The 23,736-nt window shown below is 46.4% G+C and overlaps 1 protein-coding gene and 1 pseudogene across 1 annotated transcript; both read left to right on the top strand.

Moving 5' to 3' along the window:
• Positions 1-16,365: 16,365 nt before the first annotated feature.
• On the top strand, positions 16,366-18,117 carry LOC118652815 (insulin growth factor-like family member 1). The gene is made up of 4 exons (XM_036302966.1): positions 16,366-16,502; positions 17,062-17,115; positions 17,225-17,486; positions 17,764-18,117. Exons 1-4 carry the CDS (start codon positions 16,478-16,480, stop codon positions 17,771-17,773), a joined length of 351 nt encoding a protein of 116 aa, XP_036158859.1. The 5' UTR covers positions 16,366-16,477; the 3' UTR covers positions 17,774-18,117.
• A 1,834-nt stretch (positions 18,118-19,951) lies between these two features.
• Positions 19,952-20,377, top strand: LOC118652837 (annotated as a pseudogene).
• The last annotated feature ends 3,359 nt before the right edge of the window (positions 20,378-23,736 follow it).

The following is a 23,736-nucleotide window of genomic DNA, read 5'->3' as shown; positions in this document are numbered from 1 at the left end:
CGGTGATCATAGTATTGCCCATGTCTGTCACTGTGACTTTACTTTGTCTTTTTATAATTTCTCTCTTTGCACTAGGAAAGGCATCTGTGTGCTCTTGTCTCCAACTCCAGATTACTCCCTTCTTTACTAATCTATACAAGGGACATAATAGCTGAGCTTGATGGGCAATAAAATGTCTCCAAGCCTGCCCAGTTTTGCACAGTGGATTGAGCATCGTCCTATGCACCCAGAGGTCACTGGTTCCATTCCTGGTCAGGGCGCATGCCCCGTTTGGGTCTTGATTCCCAGTAGGGTGCCTGCAGGAAGCATCTGATGCTGTTTCACTCTCACATCAATATTTCTCTTCCACTCTAAAGAAAAAAAATCACTAAAAAGTCTTTTAAAATATTTAAGAAAAAGAAAAACATTCAGATAAATCAAATAGCAATGATTGGTAGCGTATCTGTCAACGGGTTTGATAAAAAAATCTTGTTTTAGCTAATTTTGTGAGTGCTTTCCTCTAAGGTGTTCTGTAAGAGGAGGGCAGCTTTTGTCCTGGCAGGTGTGGCTCAGCTGGTTGAGCGCCATGAGCACCAAAAGTGGACAGCTCGACTCCTAGTTAGGGCACATGCCCAGGCTTCAGGTTTGTTCAATCCCCGATTGGGGTGCATGGTGTATGGGAGAGGCAACCCATTGATGTTTCTCCCTCTCTCCCTAAATGATACATATAAAATCAGACATCAGTTCTGTATCAGTGTTAGGCCCTGAGAAGCAGCATGGCCTGGTGTGGCTATGTAATGGTTGCAATGACTCATGACCCTCTGCCCTGGATACAGCCAATCAGTGGAGGCCACGAATCAAAAAAGGACTGAAGACCCAGGCAGCTCTTGCTTTCTCGGAGCACACGAACCCACTTCCTGCTTCTTCCAAGGACAAACCTTTACTCTCTTCCTCCTAAGCTCCAAGGGCCCTCCTTTTGCTTCTATAACCTCTTTCCTCAACCCACACAGCCCATCTGGTTAACTTAGTCTATCTCCCTAACTCTCTAAATAAACTCACTATGATTTGAGATCCTTGACCCTGAATATTTTTCTTAACCGAACTCAAAAACCAAGGTTGCTGAACCAAGGTCAAATTGCTAGTAACAACTGGTGTCCTTCTTCCTCCAATAGCTCTAGCAAGCTAATTTAACCTGAGGAAGACACTCTAGAAATCTCTGATTTATAGTATTTAAAAAAAAAATTATTTCTAAATTTTTATTTATCCTAAAAAGTGAGAGAAGGGAGAGAAAGAAACATTGATTTGTTGTTACTGTTCCACTTTTTTTTTTTTTAAATCCTCACCCAAGGATATGTTTATTGATTTTTAGAGAGAGGAAGGGAGAGAGAAACATTGATTGATTGACCTCCCCTTTGTGCCCCAACTGGGGATCAAACCTCCAATCCAGGTATGTGCCCTGACCGGGTAGCAAACCCGCAAACTTTTGGTGTATGGGACGATGCTTCAACCAAGTGAGCCACTCATCCAGGGCTTGTTCCACTTATTGATTCATTGCTAGATTCTTGTATGTGCCCTGATCAGAGATCAAACCCACACCCTTGGGGTCCTGGGATGATGCTCTAACCAGCCGAGGTGCCCAGACAAACTAAATTTTATTTATTGGCATTAGAGAGTGACAGGGAGAGAAGGAAGCATTAACCTGTGGTTCCATTTATTTATGCATTTACGCTCAGTCTTTATTTTTTTTTAAAATATATTTTATTGATTTTTTTTTACAGAGAGGAAGGGAGAGGGATAGAGAGTTAGAAACATCGATGAGAGAGAAGCATCGATCAGCTGCCTCCTGCACACCACCTACTGGGGATGTGCCCGCAACCCAGGTACATGCCCCTGACCGGAATCGAACCTGGGACCCTTCAGTCCGCAGGCCGACGCTCTATCCACTGAGCCAAACCGGTTAGGGCTACGCTCAGTCTTAATGAGAACAGCATCACCCGTCAGCTCTGTGGTTTTTCCAGGGGAACATTTGAGTCTGAGCTCTAATTTGTCTGCCTCTTTGAGCCTTTGATAATTGGGGCTGGGTCCCCTCACCTTCAGCCACCTTTTGGGTGACAGATTTTGATTCACCCATTGAGGTGAATTTGATACCTCGGTTTGTGTCTCAGAGTGTGGCTGGACATGGCTGTGACATTCACTCTGCAGGACAGGGGACAACAGGATGTGAATTTTGGGACGTCGTACTCAGAAGTGATGCTGGAGATCAGCAGAATCAGGGTCTCATTGGGTGCGTGCTCGCCTCTCACCCATGAAAAGGCCCCAAGTCTTATGTTCTTCTATTCTCTATGTCCACAGTGGCTGTATGCAGCAAAGGTGCTCACCATGTCTTTCCTGCTGCCCGGACCATATGTTGAGCCCATGATGTTTCTTGCACCAAATTTCTCTGGGTTGGCTTTTTCTAAAAAACCCAAACCTAGACCCCAGTGCACAGCATACTTGCAAAACTGACATCCTTACCCCTCATTCATTAGTAGAGATACACATCCACTGTTTAGGATATATATAACCTCCATAAGAAAAATGTAGATTATTTTAAAGAAAATAATAACCATGGTCACAGCAAAAGTCCCCTAAAGATAGACCTCATGTCAGATCAGTTGCAGCTACAGTTCAAACTTTCGTCTTTAAATTATAACATCAGCCTCATTTTTTAGCTTTGAGATCCTTTACAAGCATGATTATGTTGCTTTTTTGTATTTTACAATATTTTATTGACCTCCTAATTGTATCTTTTCACTAAATGCAGTGGGAAGTTTTGATACCCACCTTTATCAAAAACATCTCACACACACACACACACACACACACACACACACACACAAAACCAACTCAGGAAGATACTGCTACAGAATCCATTTACAACTCATGCTCTGATAATGTCAAAAATATCTACCCAACAATTGTCCTGAAGATGCAAAGATTCACTCAGAAAACACACTGTCTTCGGGCTCTTTGGTTTATGGGCAGCCAAGTTCTTAGAATGGGCATCAGAAGGCCCAGGGCAGTTGCTCAGAGATGAGAGTCAGAATACTTCAGACAGGTGTGGAGGAGACCTGGAGGGGAGATATTAGGCAGCCCTAGAGCAGGTGGTGGTGTGAGCCCATGCCTTTTAGTTCCTCGGAGTATAGACCATCTGGCCCTGGTTCAATATTTGTGTTCCAACTCCAGGAAATAATTGTTTCCCCCCTAACATTTCTCACTGAATTTTCTGAGATATGTCCTATTCTGAACTCCTAAGAATATAGCATGTATCAGGAAATGGAGATTGTGTATCTCTATGTTTGCATTGGGTGCAAGATGGCTGCAATGTTGGCATCTGTGAAGGCTTGGAAAGTGGGCATTGTGCTTGGGATAAAGATTTTGGATCCCAGGATCTCACAGCCTTGCTAAGAAATGATCATTTCACATGTAAGTGCAGTGACAGTGTCTGCATGGGGACTGCAAATTCTTTCTGGAAGTAAATTAGATCAGACGGCAGCGAGGTATTAATGTTGGTTAATGGCGGTATACAATGAGCATTATGTAAATAGCTTGGAGAGAAGAGGCCCCATGAAGCCTGACAACAGGTAAGTCTTGATATGTGGAAAATAAAGGATACCAGGTTCTCAGAGATGAGAGAATGAACATGAGCTGTGGCCCTGCTGGAACCTTGGCTACCATGAAGTTCTTGTGTCTAAAAAGCATGAGTCCTCCTGACCTGGTAACCAAGTTGGTTAGAGCTTCGTTCTCATGCACTGAGGTGGGTTTGATCCCTCCAATGAATTCATAAGTGGATGTAGCAACAAGTTGAAGGTTTTTTTTCTCTCTCTCTCTCTTTCATCTCTTCCTCTCTATCTCTAACACAATTTTCAAAAAATTTATATAAATTGTGAGTCCTTTTCATCATGGTAACTTGAGGGAAAAATAGTGGGCTGAGAAAGAGTAATGTGAAAGGAGAAAAATTTAGAATTGTGGAAGTAAAGTCGGCATGTTTCATTGCTTCAACAATCATTTCCTAATTATCTCAACTGCTTCAGAGACTCACTACATTCTTTGTCATATATCCACGGATAAAGAAGTGTGTTCTCAGGCAGGCTTGTTCCAAGCCTTTGTTGAAGGAGTAGCCAGTAAGTAAAAAATATATATATTTTATGTTATAGTAAATTATAAGGAGACAGGTGTGAAAATATAAAAGGAGCAGCACCCAGGAATAACAAGTATGGAATCCTGAGGATTTTAAGAGCTCACGGTGAAGAGAGAGGAGAAAGGGATTTTAATTACATTTGGAAGATGATCCCAGACAAAAAATACTTTGAAAAATGTTCTTTTTTTAAAAAAATATTTTTACTGATTCAGAGAGGAAGGGAGAGAGATAGAGAGATAGAAACATCAGTGATGAGAAGAATCACCGATTGGCTGAAAAATATTCTTGTGCCAGGAGCTTACGTGGAGTGTTAGACCAGGTCTGGAACCACAGTGCCAGCAGCAGGATGCTGGAGTCTATTTTTGTATTTTAAATTTATGTTACTAGAGGCCCGTTACATGAAGAGATTTGTGCAATAGGCCTTCCTTCCCCTGGCTGCCGGCACCAGTTTTCCTCCGGCACCTGGGACCGAGGCCTTCGCTCCAGCCACAGCCGAGAAGCCAAGCCTGGAGGCCTCTCCGCTCCAACCACAGCAGAGAAACCAAGCCTCTTCAGTCTTCAGTCGTCTTCAGGCTTCACTAGGGCCCGAACCTTCAGTCTTGGCTCCACGCCTGCATACACAAATTAACAGTCATCTTTGTTGGGTTAATTTGCATACTCATCCTGATTGGCTGGTGGGTGTAAGTGGAGTAACACCAATTTGCATGTTTCTCTTTTATTAGTGTAGATTGTTGACAGTATAACAGATGTCTCCCACACCCGCCTCATGCCCTCCACTCTGCCCCACCTCTACCACCACACCCATTCCATCTGAGTTTTATCAAACTGTTCCATGCGTGCATGTATCTGAACATATTTTATCAGTTTATTTTGTTCACATATAAGCAAGATGATGTGATATTTTTTATCTGACTGGCTTATTTCACTTAACATAATAATCTCCAGGTCCATCTATGCTGCTAAGAAATCCTTTTTTACAGCTCATACTATTCCCGTGTACAAATATACCTTCGCTTTTTCCCCACTCATCTACTGATGGACATGGCCTGTTTCCAGATCTTAGCTATTGAAAATAGTGCTGCTGTAAACACAGGGATGCATATATTCCTTCTTACTGGTGTTTCAGGATTCTTAAGAAATATCCCCAGAAATGGGATTGCTGGGTCAAACGGTGGCTAAGGAGAAGGAGCAGACCCCTCAGTGTCAGAGGGCCCGTCCTCCAGTGCCTGATTGGGTGGAACAGTGCCCTTGGCTCCACCTGTGGACCTCAAGCTTGAAGGCTGGTCTCTGCTACATGCAGAGGCCATTCCTTACAGGCCAACACCCGGATGCTCAGGCCGGATCGCTTCCTACCTCAAATGCTCTGCTGCAGTAGCAGGAACATCAGGAAACAGAAAGCACTCAAACTACTCCAAATAGAAGGAATGAGAGCTGACCAATGCCATGCCAGGGCTGCATGGCTGGCTCCATGCCAGGACCCCATAAATGACCTGAAACAATACCTCTGAATTGGGAACCTTAAAAAGAAATGTAAGTGGAACTATTTGACATACATAATGCAGAAGTATCCCAAACACAAGGGTACTCTTGCCTTCAAATGTGAATGGAGAATTTCAGTAGAAGATCTACCACGTCTGGAGGTTAGGATGACTGAGTGTTACTTTTCTTGGGGACACTTCCCTGGCGTGGCCACATTGCGCACAGTCTGACCTGCACTCTCCTCATCACCTGGTGTGAAGAGTAATGGTAAGGAACCCAAGGCAGATGAAGACCTTGGAGATATCACCCCAAATCCTCTGGAGTCAATCGGTAAACTTAGTTCATTATTATTTTTTAAAAATATATGTTTATTGATTTCAGAGAGGAAGAAAGAGATAGAACCATCAATGATTAGAGAGAATCATTGATTGGCTGCCTCCTGCATGCCCCCCGCCCCCCACTGGGGATTGAGCACACAATAGGGCATGTGCCCTTGACCAGAATTGAACCCGAGACACTTCCGTCCGCAGACCAATGCTCTATCCAGTGAGCCAAACCAGCGAGGGCTAAATCTAGTTCATTATTAACCTAAGTCTCACTACTGTCTCCCTGGACATAGTATATTTGTTTTTATTGATTTGAGAGAGAGGGGAGGGGAGATGGAGAAAGAGAGAGGCGGAGGTGGGACTTGGAGGGAGGCGTCAGGACGGCGGCGCTGGGAGCGCCCAGCTGCGGGTGCTAAGGGCGGGTGGAACGCGTTGGGGACAATGTGGGTTACAGAGTAGCCTTCAGATAACCAGAGCTGGTTTTGTTTTGTTTTAAATATACTTTATTGATTTCTTCCAGAGAGGAAGGGAGAGGGATAGAGAGTTAGAAACATCGATGAGGGAGAAACATCGATCAGCCGCCTCCTGCACACCCCCTCCTGGGGATGAGCCCGCAACCAAGGTACATGCCCTTGACCAGAATCGAACCCGGGACCTTTCAGTCCACAGGCCAACGCTCTATCCACTGAGCCAAACCGGCTAGGGCAACTAGAGTTGTTTTATTGCTTTTTTAAAATAAAGGGATATATGGATAGTTGTGTGTGCAAGTGTAGGAAATACTTCTGAACTATAGATCTCAACAAGTTCACAGACTTTTAAGTTGTGAAACATGATCTCTTTCCACATTGACTGATGTTCATATACATACTTTTGTACATTAGATGAGTTTTACATTAAAACTTTATTTCAAGAAACAAAATATTTTTCACACAATATCATTTAAAACATTTAACATTAGAACTGTTATGTCAAACAGGGATTGGAGATTTCATCAGCAGTGTAATTTTGAATATATCTGTTTTTGCCTGCTGTCATTTGATTGCTTCCTTTTTTCGTAAAATATGGGATTTTTACATATTTTGGTCAAAAAAAGTAATTTTCTTTTCTAATATTATTTAAATTTGTAGCCAAAGCCGGTTTGGCTCAGTGGATAGAGCATCGGCCTGCGGACTGAAGGGTCCCGGGTTCGATTCCGGTCAAGGGCATGTACCTGGGTTTCAGGCAGCTTCCCCAGTGGGAGATGTGCAGGAGGCAGCTGATCGATGTTTCTCTCTCATCGATGTTTCTAACTCTCTATCTCTCTCCCTTCCTCTCTGTAAAAAATCAATAAAATATATATTAAAAAAAATAATAAATAAATAAATAAATTTGTATTGGGGGGTGGGGGTACCAGATTACTTTATTTGAAGGAATGGTACAAATGAAAACATAAGGGGATGATTTAGTACTAATCTTTGTGTTTTCTTATTCTTACATTTTTTCCATTTTGGAACAGCTGATGGTTTCCATTGTTTGACATATGTAAAAAAATCCTCTCTGTAAATCTTAGTAGCACAAAAATAAAATGAAAAGCAAAGCTTCTCTCCCATTCTAGCATTGAATACACTATAATTTCTGGTGTGACCTTCCAGAATTTTCTGTTTATAAAAGCATGTCTGCATGGACATGATGGAGGCAGGGAGTACACGAGAGCAGGCGTTCTGTCCCTGGAGGGCCCAGGTGAGGCCCTGACCTTGCCCCTTCCTATGTGACCTTGGGTGTGTGGTGCCCTCTGTGCCTCAGTTTCCTCCATGTAAAATGGTGATGAAAACCAGACCAAATGAGCCCTAGCTGGTTTAGCTCAGTGGATAGAGCATGAGCTTGTGGACTGAAAGGTCCTGGGCTTGATTCCAGTCAAGGGAACATCCCCAGGTTGCGGGCTTGATCCGCAGAGTGTGGCCCAGAGTGTGGGGGAGGACGGGCGGGGGGGGGGGGGGGGGGGCGTGCAAGAGGCAGCCCATCAATAATTCTCTCTCATTATTGATGTTTCTATCTCTCTCTCCCTCTCCCTCTCCCTCTCCCTCTCTGAAATTAATAAAAAATATATATTTTTAAAAACCCCAGACCAAATGAATATTTTTAAAGGACTATAAACAATGCCTGAAATATGTTGAACATTGTATGAGCAGTGTAAACTTTTTGCTGCTTCTTTTACCTTTCATATATAAATACCTCACACTTTTCCTTTTCTGACATAGTAGTTTGAAATGTTTTTGTGTGAGAAACCATAAAATCGTTTCAGACTTTCTAATGGCAGGGTATTATCACAAGAACTACTTAGCCAACATCCTTATCTTATCATAGATGTCAAAGATATTTTAATGACATGGAAAATGTTCACAATAAAATGTTAAAGAAAACAAACCAAGGTACAGAAAATGTGCATGCACCAGGCACCCGGTTTTTAAGAATGTGCACGTGTGCTCACATTGGTTCAGTTTCCCTGTAGGGCCACTGCGTGTTATGGACTTGAAACCCGATGGCAGTGCCCAATACATCGGGCACTGCATGGTTTGGTTTGATTTCAATGCTCAGATTATTTTTTATCTTTCTATTGCTGTAACAGTCACATAATGTACGATCTACCCTTGCAATTTTTAAAAAAGTTTACAACCCAATTTTTTTAAAGTATATTTACAATATTGTGCAACCGTCACTACCATCTAATTCCAGAAAATTTCCATCATCCCCAAAAGAAATCCCATGACTAAGAGCAGCCACTGCCAATTCTCCCTTTCACAATCCTCTGGCAACCATTCATCTTCTTTCTGTCTCTAAAGGTTTGTCTTTTCTGGATATAAACTGAGTAGAATCATACAATTTGCTCTTCTGTGTTATAAGAATAAAATATTTTGGTTTCTACTTAACTGTTATGGCCAGAAAGGCATTGTTATTTAACCCATGGAGGGCATAAAGTAGTAATGATGATCTTGTCAAAGATAGTTGTACCTTCCTTTGGTTGGGGTTCAACAATCTCTTTTTTCCAGAACATTCACTCTAAGGACATGAAGGTCCCCTTGATGACTGCCTCTCTCTTCCATTGGAAAGTCCTGGAATCCAGCTCTCAGGTGGAGCTCTAGACACTTAGCTGTTCTTTGGCTCCTCCCCTTGTCCAATTTGCACTACAGATGACCCTTGAATAACGTGGGATTTAAGGGTGCGGACCCTCCTGCAGTTGAAAATTCACACATAACTTTTGACTCCCCCAAAACTTCAGTCCTCCGAATCTAGGAGGGATTGGTTCCAGGACTCCCAGTGGATACCAAAACCCATGCATGGTCAAGTCCCTTATATAAAATGGCTAGAAAAATGCACACTGTTGTCCCCCAACAGAGATGGATTCCAGCAGTGGATGGAAAATACTATTTTCAATCCACAGATCTTTGAATCTTCAGATGGGGATCCCAGGGATATGAGGAATGACTATATTTATTGAAAAAAATCAATGCATAAGTGGACCCCCATAGTTTAACCCACTTTGTTCAAGGGTCAACTGTTCTCTCTGGTTCCCCCCTAACCCCCTCAGGTTTGTTTAGGCCAGTTTAATGATATCCAGGCTACCAAGTCAGCTTCTGTCTCATCGGGTGGCGAGTCTCTGACCATCAGCACTGGTCTCTGTGTCTCTTGCGCTATGTTCACCACATTGGGCATTCCTCCCAGTGCCTCCCACCCCAGTCCTGCTAATTACCTTCAGGCCAGGTGCAACTTTAATGGGGAATAACTTCTTCAATTTTCTGTCCTTTAAAACTCATTGAGGTTCTGCCAACAATCTGTATTAATAGTGTCGTCTCTCACAAAATACACTATGTCCAGGTGATGGTAGTGGTACTCAGGTTACACTACCACATCTGCCAAATGTTTCAAGAGCATTTTTTGTGAGATCTCCAATGTCATCATCTGCCAGTGTTCCTTACCATATCTGTTCACTCCTAATTGTGTTCCTATGTCCCTCTGGGACGAGGAAGTTGGAACTGGGTAATGGAGAGAGTGAAATTCACCTGGGCCTGTGCACATGTGGCCACTTTAGAGAAGTGTCCCCCAAAAAAGTAACACTCAGTCATCCCAGCATGCAGACGTAAAAGGTCTACTGAAGTCTAGTATCTAATAAGAAATTCTGCATTCACATTTGAAGGCAAGAGTACCCTTGTGTTTGGGATACTTCTGTATTATGTATGCTGAACAGTTTCCACTTACATTTCTCACTAAAAAAAATGTGAAGTTCCTAGTTCAGAACCGTTCTTACAGGTCATTTGTGGGAGCCTGGCATGGTGTTGGTCAGACCCCAGTCCTGTACTAAAGCTCCTTCTATTTGGAGTAGTTTGAGTGCTTTCTGTTTCCTGATGTTCCTGCTACTGCTGCAGAGCATTTGAGGCAGGAAGCGATCCGGCCTGAGCATCCGGGTGTGGCCTGTAAGGAATGGCCTCTGCATGTAGCAGAGACCAGCCTTCAAGCTTGAGGTCCACAGGTGGAGCCAAGGGCACTGTTCCACCCAATCAGGCACTGGAGGACAAGCCCTCTGACACTGAGGGGTCTGCCCCTCCTCCTCAGCCACATCCCACATACCTGACATTCTTTATGAAAACAGGAAATTCCACCAAATTTCTGCCTGTTCCCTGGAAGGAGTTCCCTGAGGCCAGATGGAAATAACACCCTATCACCCAGGAGGAAGTCCGCCTCTTTACACCTGCTGGTAAAGGAAGTCTGTGACATTACAGAATGCAGCATTTTGTCTGCTTCACATTTCATATTCACGGCTCTCCCAGCACCACAGGGAGCTGTGGGAATGTCTTCTCTGGGTTGGTTCCAGGGGAGCCTGGAATCAGTGCGCAGTTGCCCTTTCCAGAGGGGCTGAGCCTGGGACAGGTGACTCACTAGGAAAATAGCTATTACATCACTGTTTCTGTGACTGGCAGTGAGGCCTCATGCCAGGATCTTCCTGAGAAAACTGAGCAGAGAGAATTCAGCCAATGGGGTCTCCATAGACTCCTGCTCCCCATGGGACCCCGAGCATCCTTTGCAGTGGGAACAATTGGGAACATGGTGGTGACCGAGGCAGCCCTGTTCCCGTCCCCATGGGGCTCTAGGTGCAGTAGAGATGCCAGACTCATCCCAGACAGACAACCCAGAAGGGGCAGCACAGAGATGGGGGACGTAGAGGCAGCTTGTTGGGGATTGTTTATAGGGGCTTTGTGTTTCCTACTGCACAGGTACCTGCCCTGGATGACAGAATGGCACACGGGCACCACTGAAGATGAAGTAATGCTTATCTTTGATCCAAAGAACAGCAACATTACCCTGAGGGGAAGGGTTCATGTTCTTTCTTGTGTGAAACAGGTATGAATAGGCATGAAGTGGAGATGTTGACTTTTGCTGTTTGTTTTCTTTTTTTTGGGGGGGGGGGGTTGCCTAAGGCCTGGGGCCAGAGTTAGGTTCCTGTATGTGGGCTGGGTGGAGGGTTTGACCTGTGTTCACTTGTGCAACTCATATGTCCAGTGGGAGTGTGCTGGGGCTCAAAGCTGTCAGTCACACGAAAAATCAAATCTTCTTCTTATGCAGAAAGATGAACAGCCAATCTTGTAAGTAGCCTATTGTACCCTTTGCAGAAGTGTAAGGTTCTAACCCAGGACTGTCTGACCTGAAACCCTCATCACTGTCAAGTCAGGGGCTCCAAGTGTTCATGGACTGGCCCTCAATGCCCATTTCACCAGCACAGCCCCTGAGACCCCGTGCCCTGCCCTGATTTCTACATTTTTCCACCCAAGTCCTGACTCAGCTGTTACAGAGACCAGGATCTAAGGCCAGGAGGGCGGGCTGGGCTGAGAGACGCCAACCCCAACTCTGCCCCAGGGAGCCTGTTCCTCTCTAGGTCTGGATGGCATCCGGGCCACCCTTTCCACTCTTCTTGGTAGAGACACCTAGAGGGTGCGGAGCCAACCTTTGATCCCCGCCCCCGCCCCCTTCTTTTTACAAGACATGATGGAACAGTTAAGTCTGGAAAGGAGACTGCAAGTCTGTGCCCGGAGCCTTTCCATGCTCATGTTTACTAAGTATCTGTACGTGACTCATTGGGAAAAATAGATGCTACATCATTTTGTCAATATGGACAGTTCAAAAACAGATAGAACTACCCAGGAATGGTTCACATTCTATTTTCAATAAACTCTATTTTTATTTTTAGAGTATCTGTTTTGACAAAATCATTGGTTTTACAACCTGAAAGAGTGTCATGGCTCACAGTTTGGGGAAGACTTGTCTACCCGGCAGGTGTGATAGAGGGGGGGGTCTGAAGAGCAGGGAGAGGAGCGTGCTGCCTCCACCCCTTGGGAGAGCACAGGCATTTAGACTCTGGTATTTCTGCTTTCAGATGCCTCCTCCCAGGTCTCCTGCCTCCTGTCCACTCCCTCACAGGAAACAGACACTGGGATCTTCCACAGACTCACATCTCACCACTTCCATCCCTTGCTTAGGACCCAGGTGTGGCTCCCAATGCACTCGGATGGAGTCCAGAATCCTCATCAAGGCCACAGGGTGACTGGCCCAGCCCTGCCCTCTGCGCTCCCAGGACTGAACCCCACTGAAATAGTCACAGCTCTTGCTCACTCTTAAAATCACAGCTCAGATGTGCCCTCCTCCCAGAAGCCACCCTTGATTCCCTTGGTCCCCATTCCCAGACCTTCAAACTCTGGGTCATTATTGTGTGGGGTGGTCTGTGTCCACCAATGGATGTGAGAACCCGAAGGACAGGTCCTGGGACTAAGTCACCACTGGGTCCCCAGCATGAACAAGCAAAGGGCTGATGACAGAGCAGGTGCTCAGGGAATGTTGAATGGATTAATTAATAAGTGGATGGATGAAGGAGTGGATGAATGACTGAAAGCACTGTGTCCAGGGTGTATCTAACTCAACATGTCTGTCCTGACATACCAACTTTCTGGGAATTGGTGCCTAAAGTTTGAACCTCTCCTCCCCCAGGCAGCCTCCCTGTCCCCCTGTAATGCTTTTGTTCAGCTGAAGCCTGGATCTCATAGGCTGGGAAGGCCTAAGGGCCCCTCTGTGCAGAATAAGCTCTCTGCATCATCTGATTACAGCATCATGTCCCCTGCTCCTCCATCCCACACACAAGGGACCAACCCAGGCTAGAAATCCAGGCTGCCTACATCTAGACCCTGCCTGGAGTGTGCCAGTTGGACCTGGGCACCGAGCTTTCTTTATTACTGATTTTAATATTTACTGATATTACTGATTTGGCTGCATCTACTAGAACAAACAGATATCGCATCGTGCAGCTAACACACGGTTTCAAAAGAAAGTGAAAGAAAGATAGGCAATAAAGTGCACCGTCAGCCTCCCTCAGGGGAGCAGCTCCCTCCCTCCTGATCCCAGGTGGCTCTCTCAGAGGACAAACCTCTCCCCTTCCCCACAGATCAAGCATATTCAGGACAAAGAAGATGAGTTTTTTTGAAGGAAACAGTGGAAACCTTTCACTGGTCCTGTTGCCATCACTCCTACACAGTCATGATCTACGGGAGAGTCTTTGGACTTTTTTGTCCAGAATGTCAGTGATACAAATAAGTATGACAATGCCATGGGTTATATCAATCACTTCTAAGTCATCAATTGCTTACCAAGTGTCCCGCACAACTTCTCCCATTCTCTCATTCAGAGTCTCCTCTCCTCGTTCTGCCCCTCCCCTTCTCTCTCTGCTTCTCTGCGAACCAAATGAAAAGAGTGACCTTTGCAGGGCAGCCTCAGCATGAATCTCAGAGCCTGCAATTGTGCCTGAGATGTACAAGCTCTGTGTCCTTGAATAAATGACAACTAAAAACAAAACAGAAGTAGACATAGCGTCCTTTTGGCATTTGAGTTCCTGTCTTGGTTTCAGGAGGGACCCCAGAAACCTGGCAGGTTTCTCATTTTGTCCACTTATTCAAAGTAGAATTTCCAAATCTACACTAATAATCTACACCAATAAAAGAGAAATATGTAATTTGGTCATTACTCCGCTACACCCACCAGCCAATCAGGATGAGTATGCAAATTAACCCAAGAAAGATGGTGGGTTAATTTGCATACACAGGCACAGAGCAAAGACTGAAGGCTCTGGCCGAGCAAAGACTGAAGTTGACTGAAGACTAAAGAGGCTTGGCTTCTCCACTGCAGCCAGACCAAAGGCCTGGGTCCTGGGTGCCGGAGGAAAACCGGTGCCCACAGCCAGGGGAAGGAAGGCCTATTGGGCGAATCTTCGTGCAACGGGCCTCTAGTATATAAATAAAAGGTCACTGACTATGACGCTCTCTTCCACCTGAATAACACCCACTGTGGTCAGGTGAGCAGTGACTACTCCCTGGTCCTTAGGTTGGGAGTGTGAGGTAGGACAGGATGTTGATGAGCTCTCTCAGGAGAGTCTGAAATTTACAAAAAAGAACTTGGGGGAAGTAGAAGACTTGTGGGGTGAGGTGGATAAGGCATGATCTGCTCTTTCAACCTGGGAAAGTGGGGATGGCTCCAAGGTGTATCCAATGCCCCCCTTTTTGCTCCAGTGGCTTTATTACTGGGTGGTGAGAGGGCATTAAGCCCTTATGGATGTACCTTTTGCCATTTTGTTCATTGCTTTCTGGTTGCTTTGTGGTTCCTCTCTGTTTCTTCTTTTCAGTTCTCTTCTGGTTTGATTACCTTTTTAGTGGTATGATTTGATTTCATTCTCATTATGTTTTGTGTACCCACTGTATGTTTTTGTTTTGGGGGTTTCATGAGGCTCACGTGTATTAGCCCATATGTATATCAGTCTGTGTTAAGTAAATAGCAAGTTAAGTTTGAAGGTGCTTTAAATTCCCTCCCCACATACTTATTCCACTCCCCCATGTTTTATGGTTTTGATGTCTCATATATTTTGTGTGAGTGTGTGTATTTCATAGCTAACTGCTGTGTCCATAGAAGGAGATGAGTTTAGATCTTTTATGTGTCATCAGCCTGAGTCATTCTCCTCTAAGTCATTTTGAAAGGGAACTTGAATACAGAACTACTAGGACATACAACTTCAAATTTACTTGAATGATGATGAGGCAAGGGTGTGGATGAATTGTAAACTTCATACTTTGCTAGTGTGAATGTAATGTGGTACAAAACTGGAAAACTGTTTGTTTCTCCAAAAATCAGCATAGAATTAGCATGTGAACATGCAATTTTACTCCTTGGTATAGGACCCAAATAAATGAAACAGTTGTTCAAAAATCTCTTGTACACGAGTGTTCATAGCAACCTTATTCACAAGAGTCAAAAGATGGAACCATCACAAATGTCCATCAGTTAGTAAATGGTGAAAATAAAGCTGGTATGTACATATAATAAAATGTTATTTCTCATGAGAAATGAAGTACTGATCCATGCTACAACATGGATGAATCCTGGGAACTTTGAGATAAATGAAAGAAGCCAGACACACATCACATATTGTAGCTTTCCATCCATATGGAAAATCCAAAATAGGGAAAGACATGGATACTGAGAGCAGATTAATTGTTTCTAGGGACTGGGAGGAGGGTGGAATGGGCGATGATGGCTCAATGCATGTGGGGGTGTAGGGAGTGTTGAAGACATTCTGGTGATGGTTACACAGCACCTTGAATGCACTGGATGCCACTGAACTTACATTGGTTAAATGGTAAACTATGTTATGTGAATTTTACCGCACATATAAACATGAAGAGTAAGAACATTTGGATGGGGTGCCTGTGTCCAGAGCGCAGAAGGAGCTGTCCATACGACTGGTGCTGACCACTGTGATCCGTGTCATTATTTCTGTTGCTGGAATGTTACTTTCTATGAGTATCTTCACTTTAGAGTGTGATTCTGACCTCTACCTGCTTGTGCGGAGTGTACGCTGGTCTGTTCAACTAAATCTAAAACCCTTCTGTTTCATGAGCCACCCCACGTATTTCCTCCTTTCCCCAACCTTCCTCAACCTGGAATTTCCAAGAATAAAAATTCATCACTTTCACCTCAGTACCCTGAACTGTGGTTTACTGAGCAGCTCCTGGTCAGAGCTGTAAGGTCAGGGAGCTGAGAGCACACCCCTCACGCATAGGATGTAAGAGGTTAGCAATGTGCGAAAGACAGTGGGGAAAGTAAAAGACTTAAAAGATGAAATGGAAAAGCTGTTTGGTGGATTCATCCTGGAAAAGTGGGGGTGGCTCTGAGGCGTGTCCTGCTTGCTGAGGAGGCCCTGGTGCTGGGCATGCGTGAGAGGCATTTGGGGAAAGTATCATGAAGAGCGGGGGGCGGGGTCCTGGCTCTCAGAGGATTCCATGGTGCCAGAGATGATGTCTGGATCCTCCTGACCTAAGGGCCCAGCGAGTCTCTGCAGGCCTGGCCAGAAGGCAGGAGCTTCGATGACATCACCGCCCTTATCAGATATAAAAGCACCTGCTGGGAACTGCAGACCTTCTTCTGATTCCGCTGCAGCCAACCCAGAGCCATGACTCCCCGATGCTACATCCTGGGTAAGGAGGACCCACCCCAATTCCCTCGGAGCCCAGCTCCATTCTCAGCCACCGCCCCATCCCTACCTCAACCTACTTCTCCTCCTTAGCACCAGGCCTTACCGATCCATTTCCCCAATATCATCTCCATCCACATTTCAGATTCGGTTCTGAAACTCATGCCCAATGCCACCCTTGCCCCACTTTCCCACCCCAAACCCAGTCTTCTAGACTTTCAGGTGGGTCATCTCCATAGCAACCCATCAGCTCAGCCCCTGAGTGCACCTGGGCCTCCTGCTCTCAACGCCTGCCCATTGAGCACCCACATCCCCCTGAATCCTAAACTCATTTCTCCCAAGCACCCTGCCAGCACCCCCCACATTCCCCAGGTCCATAATCCCAGGGCTCCCGAACACAGGTGACCAGATCCCACCCTGGAAGCCCCTATCCTTTCCCTGAGCCTCAGTCAGAACAGAGACCCCCCCACCTCCCCAGACCTTCCTCTGCCCCAGGAAGGGCTCCCTGAGGTGGACCCATGGCTGCCTCTTCAGCCTACCCTCATCCAGCTCCTCCCCCACAGCTGTCTGGGCTGCTCTCTGCATCATCAGCCTCCTCTGTTCACAGGGAGCCCCAGGTGAGTGCAGGAGGGACAGGGACACTCGGGTGGTGGGTGGCTCCCAGAGGGCCCCTGCTTTGCCCTGCCTGCCCTGCCATCTGGGCCACACCAGCTCTGTCTCCTCCAGTGTCCCCCACGGGTGCTCACCTGATGCTGTGCCAGTCACACTCAAGATGTGGGGACAGGTTCTACGACCCCCAGCAGCACTGTTGCTATGACGATGCTGTGGTGCCCTTGAGCACTTCCCGGAAGTGTGGAAACTGCACCTTCAGGATCTGCTTCGAGCAGTGCTGTCCCCGGTCATTCAGAGCCCAGGAGACCTTCGTGGTAAAAGTGAGAGGCCAGGCGTGTTCCTTCGGCCCATTCCCGGGTGACAGGGTTTGTTCCAGGTAAGATCCTGTCCCCTTCACAGGAATAGGGCTTGTTGGGGACTGGGGAGGCTGTGGAAACCCGGACTGTCCATGACACAACCGTCCTGTCCTGTTCTGGCTGTCCCCTACCCCTGTCCCCCTGCTCTAGTCAATCTGTCCCTTTTTCTCTCCTTGTTTCTCTCCCCTTTGGTTTTTATTTCTCTCCCATCCTTTTTGCTGTCCTTCTGTGTCTCACTTTTCCACTTCCCTGTCCATAACCGTCTGCCCCTGCATTTCTGGTCTTCTCTCTCCGCAGTGTCAGATGACCGAGGACGGGTGACCAGATGACTGCAGATTCTGTTCCTCCCTGAGCCTGGAGACGGGGCCTGGTGTTGACTGAGCTCCGGGACTGCAGGGGATATGTGGGGACAGGAGACTCTCAGAGTCAACGTGTCTGTCTTATGCTGGCTCCTCTAGCCCTCTAACTCTGTCCTAAGTGGTGACCGGCCCCCTTTCTCTGATTCTGGACAATCGTGAGAGATTGTTTTGCTGATGGAGGTCCGAGGGCCCCAAACCCTACAGCTGATACCATGAAGCAGAACCCCATTACATTCGGCTCCTTTCTCACCCGGTATCAAACACACGGCACTTAATAAACTTTGAAGTTTTACCTGTTCTGTCCCGGCTCATGAAAGGTTGAGAGGGGTCCTAAGTGGTGGACAGGGGGTCCTTTCTCTGGCTCCCCGAGTTCACAAGGAATGTCCAAGTTTCCCATGTAAGAACAAATGTCAGTTGTTCTGCATGATCTGCGGTTTCGCTGAATAACAATTGCATCCGGTTCACTGGGATCCAGTTCTTGTTTCCACCTCAGGAGGGCTGAGCACAGGGGGGGGGCGCGGCCACAGGGAGGGAGGGGCTTTGGCGCTGAATCTGTCCCCCACCACCTGCCTGGCCCAGGAGAGGGAGGTGAGGGCAGCACGCCCCCTGGCGGGAGGCGGGCGCAGGGCGGGCAGGCGCTGTGAGTGAGACCAGGGAGGAGTCCCCAGCGCTGGGCAAGGAAAAGGTGCCTCCCCTGCACCCCAACCCCAGGGCTGGGCTCTCCACGTGTCCCCGCCGGCCAGTGAGCTGTGGTGTGGGAGGCTGGAACTCTCACGGGAAGAACTGACTTGCCTCCTAAAGACGGTCTGGGAGGCGTCCAAAGAGGTGCCAGCATTTCCAATTGACTTTCATCCAAACCGCGGGTGGAACCTCCTTCCTGAGCTCCTGGGCTCACCCAGCCACAGACACGGGCGGGAACCGCGGTCACAGGGGCCGGGCTCTGCGGTGTGTGAGGTCAGACTTACCTAAAGAGGGACGGGGTTCAGGGAGGAGCGGCACCCAGGACACGCGGTGAGGATCACAGGGGACCATGGGGACCCGGACCCCCAGCCTGGAGGGGAGCGAATTGGCCTGGACGGGGCATGTCCAGGACCCTGGACAGAGGTTGCAAATTCCTGTCCTCTCCAGACTCTTTAAACTGTGAAGGATATCAAAACTATTTTCCGTGTACTAATTTTATTTGTAAACAATCATATGAAAATTAGACAGAAAAAGCCGGGACTTCTGGGTCACTGAGATGGGGTCTCCCCAAACCGGGCTCAGAGGAACCTGCCCCTCCCTCCCCCACATTGTAAATATAAGCAGCTGGGGAATAAACAGCATGTAAGGCAAAGCTCCTCCCCATCCTCAGCCGTTGTCTCCCTCTCCTCTAAAAACACATTATCAGCAGTGCCAGTGTGACCTTCCAGAAGGTTCTGTGCCTGGAAGAGCTTGTCTGCAGGGACATGATGGGAGCAGCAGGTGCTGGGGGAGCAGGAACTCTGCAGCTGGAGTGCCCAGGGCAGACCCTGCCCCTGCTCTCACGTGTGCGATTCTGGGAGTGAGGACTGCCTCGGTGCCTCAGTTTCCCCCTTTGTAAAATGACTACAAAAACCAGATTAAATGAATCGATATTTGTAAAGGATTTCAAAACATGCCTGGAATAAATGAAATGTGTCAGTGCTTGTTGAAAAGTAAACATTTTTTTCTCTGTTTTAGCTTACACGTATAAATAACTTTAATTATTTTGCCTTTTTAGTTTAAAAATATTTCCCTTTCTTAAAATATATTTCTTTATTGATTTCAGAGAGGAAGGGAGAAAGAGAGATAGAAACATCAATGATGAGAGAGGATCATTGATTGGCTGCCTCCTGCACACCCCCTACTGGGGATGGAGCCTGCAACCCAGGCATGTGCCCTTGGCCGGAATCGAACCTGGGACCCTTCAGTCCGCAGGCCAATGCTCTATCCACTGAGCCAAGCCGGTTAGGGCAGTTTAAAAATATTTCTGGGTGGTCCACGCTTTCCGCTGCTTGCGGGAGGTTTTGTTCTGGGAGCAGAGTGGCCTGCGGTTTGGAGCTCGCAGAGGGGTCGTCCTCTGCTCCGTGGCCTGTCTCCACCCTGTTCCCGGGCGGCTTCCAGGCACCATGGCTTCCCGCGGGAGGAAGCGGAAGGCAGAGGCGGCGGTGATCGCGGCAGCTGAGAAGCAGGAGAAGCTGGCTGGCGGCCAGAAGGAGGTGGAGGAGGCGACGTCGTTACCGAGCATTGCATGAGTTGACGCGTGTATGGGCGCAACGCCGCGGCCCTGAGCCAGGCGCTGCGCCTGGAGGCCCCGGAGCTCCCGGTGAAGGTGCACCCTGCCAAGCCTCGGAGGGGCAGCTTCCAGGTGACGCTGCCGCAGCAGTGCGGAGCTCTGGACTGGGATTAAGAAGGGGCCCCCACGCAAACTCAAGTTCCCTGAGCCGCAGGAAGTCGTGGAGAAGCTGAAGAAGTACCTTCCGTAGGAGGCTTGGGCTGAAATCCTCACGCTGAGCTGTCTGTGCCTGGTGATGTTGGGACATGTATGACGGGACAGGGCCAAACTACAGGTATGTGCCTGAAGCTACAGTCTCTTCCCCTGCAGAATTGAGGGTTCAGTTGTGAGGCAACACTCTAGTAAGGCATTGAAAAGTTCTTGGATTTGGTTTAATAAAAGTTGAAATAAAGTTCTTGACTAATAAAAAAATATATATATTTCTGGGTGAGGACCCATAGATTCATCTCAGACTTTCTAATGGCAGAAAATTAGTGCAGTGCCTGCATGTCTCAAGATTGTAATCCAATTAAAATGCCAACGGCATATTTCACAGATCTAGAATGAACTCTCCAAAAATTCATCTGGAATAAAAAAAGACCCCGAATAGCTGCCGCGATCTTGGGAAAGAACAAAGTAGGTGGGATCTCAATACCAGATATCAAGCTGTATTACAAAGCCACTGTTCTCAAAACTGCCTGGTACTGGCACAAGAACAGACATATAGATCAATGGAATAGAATAGAGAGCCCTGAAGTCGGCCCGAACCAATATGCTCAATTAATATTTGACAAAGGAGGCAAGAACATACAATGGAGTCAAGATAGTCTCTTCAATAAATGGTGTTGGGAAAATTGGACAGATACATGCAAGAAAATGAAACTAGACCACCAACTTACACCACACACAAAAATAAACTCAAAATGGATAAAGGACTTAAATGTACGAGGAGAAACCATAAAATTTCTACAAGAATCGAAAGGCAACAAAATCTCAGACATATGTCGAAGCAATTTCTTCACTGACACAGCTCCTAGGGCACTTGAAACTAAAGAGAAAAGGAACAAATGGGACTACATCAAAATAAAAAGCTTCTGCACAGCAAAAGAAACCAACAAAACAACAAGAAAGCCCACTGCGTGGGAAAACGTATTTGCCAATGTCATATCTGCTAAGGGCCTAATCTCCAAAATCTACAGGGAGCTCATACAACTTAACAAAAGGAAGATAAACAATCCAATCAAAAAATGGGCAAAGGATCTAAATAGACACCTTTCAAAAGAGCACATTCAGAAAGCCAAGAGACATATGAAAACATGCTCAAAGTCACTAATCATCTGAGAGATGCAAATCAAAACAACAATGAGGTACCATCTCACACCTGTCGGACTGGCTATCATCAACAAATCAACAAACGACAAGTGCTGGAGAGGATGTGGAGAAAAAGGAACACTCATGCACTGCTGGTGGGAATGCAGACTGGTGCAGCCACTATGGAAGACACTATGGAGTTTCCTCAAAAAACTAAAAATGGAACTCCCATTTGACCCTGTGATCCCACTTCTAGGAATATATCCCAAGAAACCAGAAACACCAATCAGAAAGGATATATGCACCCATATGTTCATAGCAGCACAATTCACCGTAGCTAAGATCTGGAAACAGCCTAAGTGCTCATCAGTAGATGAATGGATTAGAAAACTGTGGTACATCTACATGATGGAATACTATGCTGCTGTAAAAAAGAAGGAACTCTTACAATTTGCAATGGCATGAATGGAACTGGAGAGCATTATGCTAAGTGAAATAAGCCAGTCAATGAAGGAAAAATACCACATGATCTCACTCATTCATGGATAATAAAGACCATTATAAACTTATGAACAAAAATAGATACAGAGGCAGAGCTGCCTCGAACAGACTGTCAAACTGCAGCGGGAAGACCGGGGAGGGGAGGGGGGCAGAAGCGGGGATAGGAGATCAACCGAAGGACTTATATGCATGCATATAAGCATAACCAATGGACATAAGACACTGGGGGGTAGGGGAGGCCAGGGGATTGTCAATGGTGGGGGGAAAAAGGAGACATATGTAATACCCTTTGTAATACTTTAAGCAATAAAAAAAATAAAAATAAAAATAAATAAAAACATGAGGAAAAAAAAGATTGTAATCCAATGTCTTTTTTAATAATATATTTCAAATACTCTACTGACATGGAAAATGTTCACATCATAATGCTAAAGGGGGGAAAAAACTAAGGTACATAATTGCATACACCATTATCCCAGTGTGTTTTTTTCCCCCCTTGATTTTAGAGAGAGGATAACGGAGGGAAAGAAGGAAGGAAGGAAGGAAGGAAGGAAGGAAGGAAGGAAGGAAGGAAGGAAGGAAGGGAGGAAGGGAAGGGACAGAAAAGGAAGATTTATTGTTCTACTTATTTATGCATTCATTGATTGATTCTTGTATGTGCCCTGATCCAGGATCAAACATAAAACCTTAGCAGATTGGGAGCACGTTGTAGCCAACTGAACCACTCAGCCAGCACAGCCCAGTTTTAAAAAATTCCTGCAGAGGTGCTCCTGGTAACTCGGGGTTTTTTTAGGGCCAGCAAATCGAAGGGGCTGCCTGACTCCACGGTACTTCAATGACAGCCACGTAGCTAATAAATCCACGGCTGTTCTTTTTCCCCAGTGCATCGTTTTCATCCTTTATCATTAATAAAGTAAAATTCACATAACAGAATTTCTGATTGGATTATTTTAATCAGTGGATTGTAAATGTCTATCCTATATAATAAAAACCTAATATGCAAATTGACTGAACCACTGAACGACCAGACACTATGACGTGAACTGACCACCAGGGGGCAGATGCTCAATGCAGGAGCTGCCCCATGGTGGTCAGTGCGCTCCCACAGGGGAGTGCCCTCAGCCAGAAGCCGGGCTCACGGCTGGCCAGTGCAGCGGCCATACCGGGAACCTCTCCTGCGTCTGCAGCTGGGCTAAGGAGCAGCCAGCAGGTGGGCAGTAAGGAGCCAGGGGTCCCAGACTGCAAGAGGGATCACAGACTATGAGAGGACGCAGGCCAGGCTGAGGGAACCCCCGCTCCCCACCCCCCACCCCCCAGTGCAAGAATTTCGTGCATCAGGCCTCTAGTGTATTTATGATGTAGTGTAACCACCACCACTAATTCCAAAACATTCCCATCAGCCCGACAAGAAAGCCCAGACCCATTAGCAATCACCCTCATGACCCTTTCCCCTGCCCCTTCACATCCACTGATCTGCCTTCTGTCTCTATGGATTTGCCTATTCTGGACGTTTCATTTAAGTGGGATCATGTGCTGGGTGGTCATTTATGTCTTTCATAGAGTGTAAGGTTCTCAAGGTTCATCCATGTTGTCGCATGTATCAGTGTTCCACTTCTTTTTAGTGACAATAATATTCCATTGTATGGACACAGCACATCCTGTTCATTCATTGTGGTGCAAGCGCCCGGCATTAGTGTTCTGACTGTAATGTTAATGATTGTAAATGTAAATGTCATCCAAATCACAGTTATCTACAAGGAACAACTGCCAGGGGTAGGAGGCAGCTACCAGCAAAACACGCAGATAAGGAACTGGACAGCTCACACC

This window comes from Myotis myotis, unplaced genomic scaffold (genome assembly GCF_014108235.1).
Source record: "Myotis myotis isolate mMyoMyo1 unplaced genomic scaffold, mMyoMyo1.p scaffold_m19_p_34, whole genome shotgun sequence".
Taxonomy (NCBI): domain Eukaryota; kingdom Metazoa; phylum Chordata; class Mammalia; order Chiroptera; family Vespertilionidae; genus Myotis; species Myotis myotis.
This window is presented reverse-complemented; position numbering and strand designations above follow the sequence as displayed.

Excerpts from the sequence above, each read along its gene's own strand:
- LOC118652815 (XM_036302966.1), top strand. The coding sequence starts at position 16,478 with ATGACTCCCCGATGCTACATCCTGG. Across the intron at positions 16,503-17,061 it reads TCCCCGATGCTACATCCTGG|CTGTCTGGGCTGCTCTCTGC; the intron begins GTAAGGAGGACC and ends CCTCCCCCACAG. Across the intron at positions 17,116-17,224 it reads CTGTTCACAGGGAGCCCCAG|TGTCCCCCACGGGTGCTCAC; the intron begins GTGAGTGCAGGA and ends TGTCTCCTCCAG.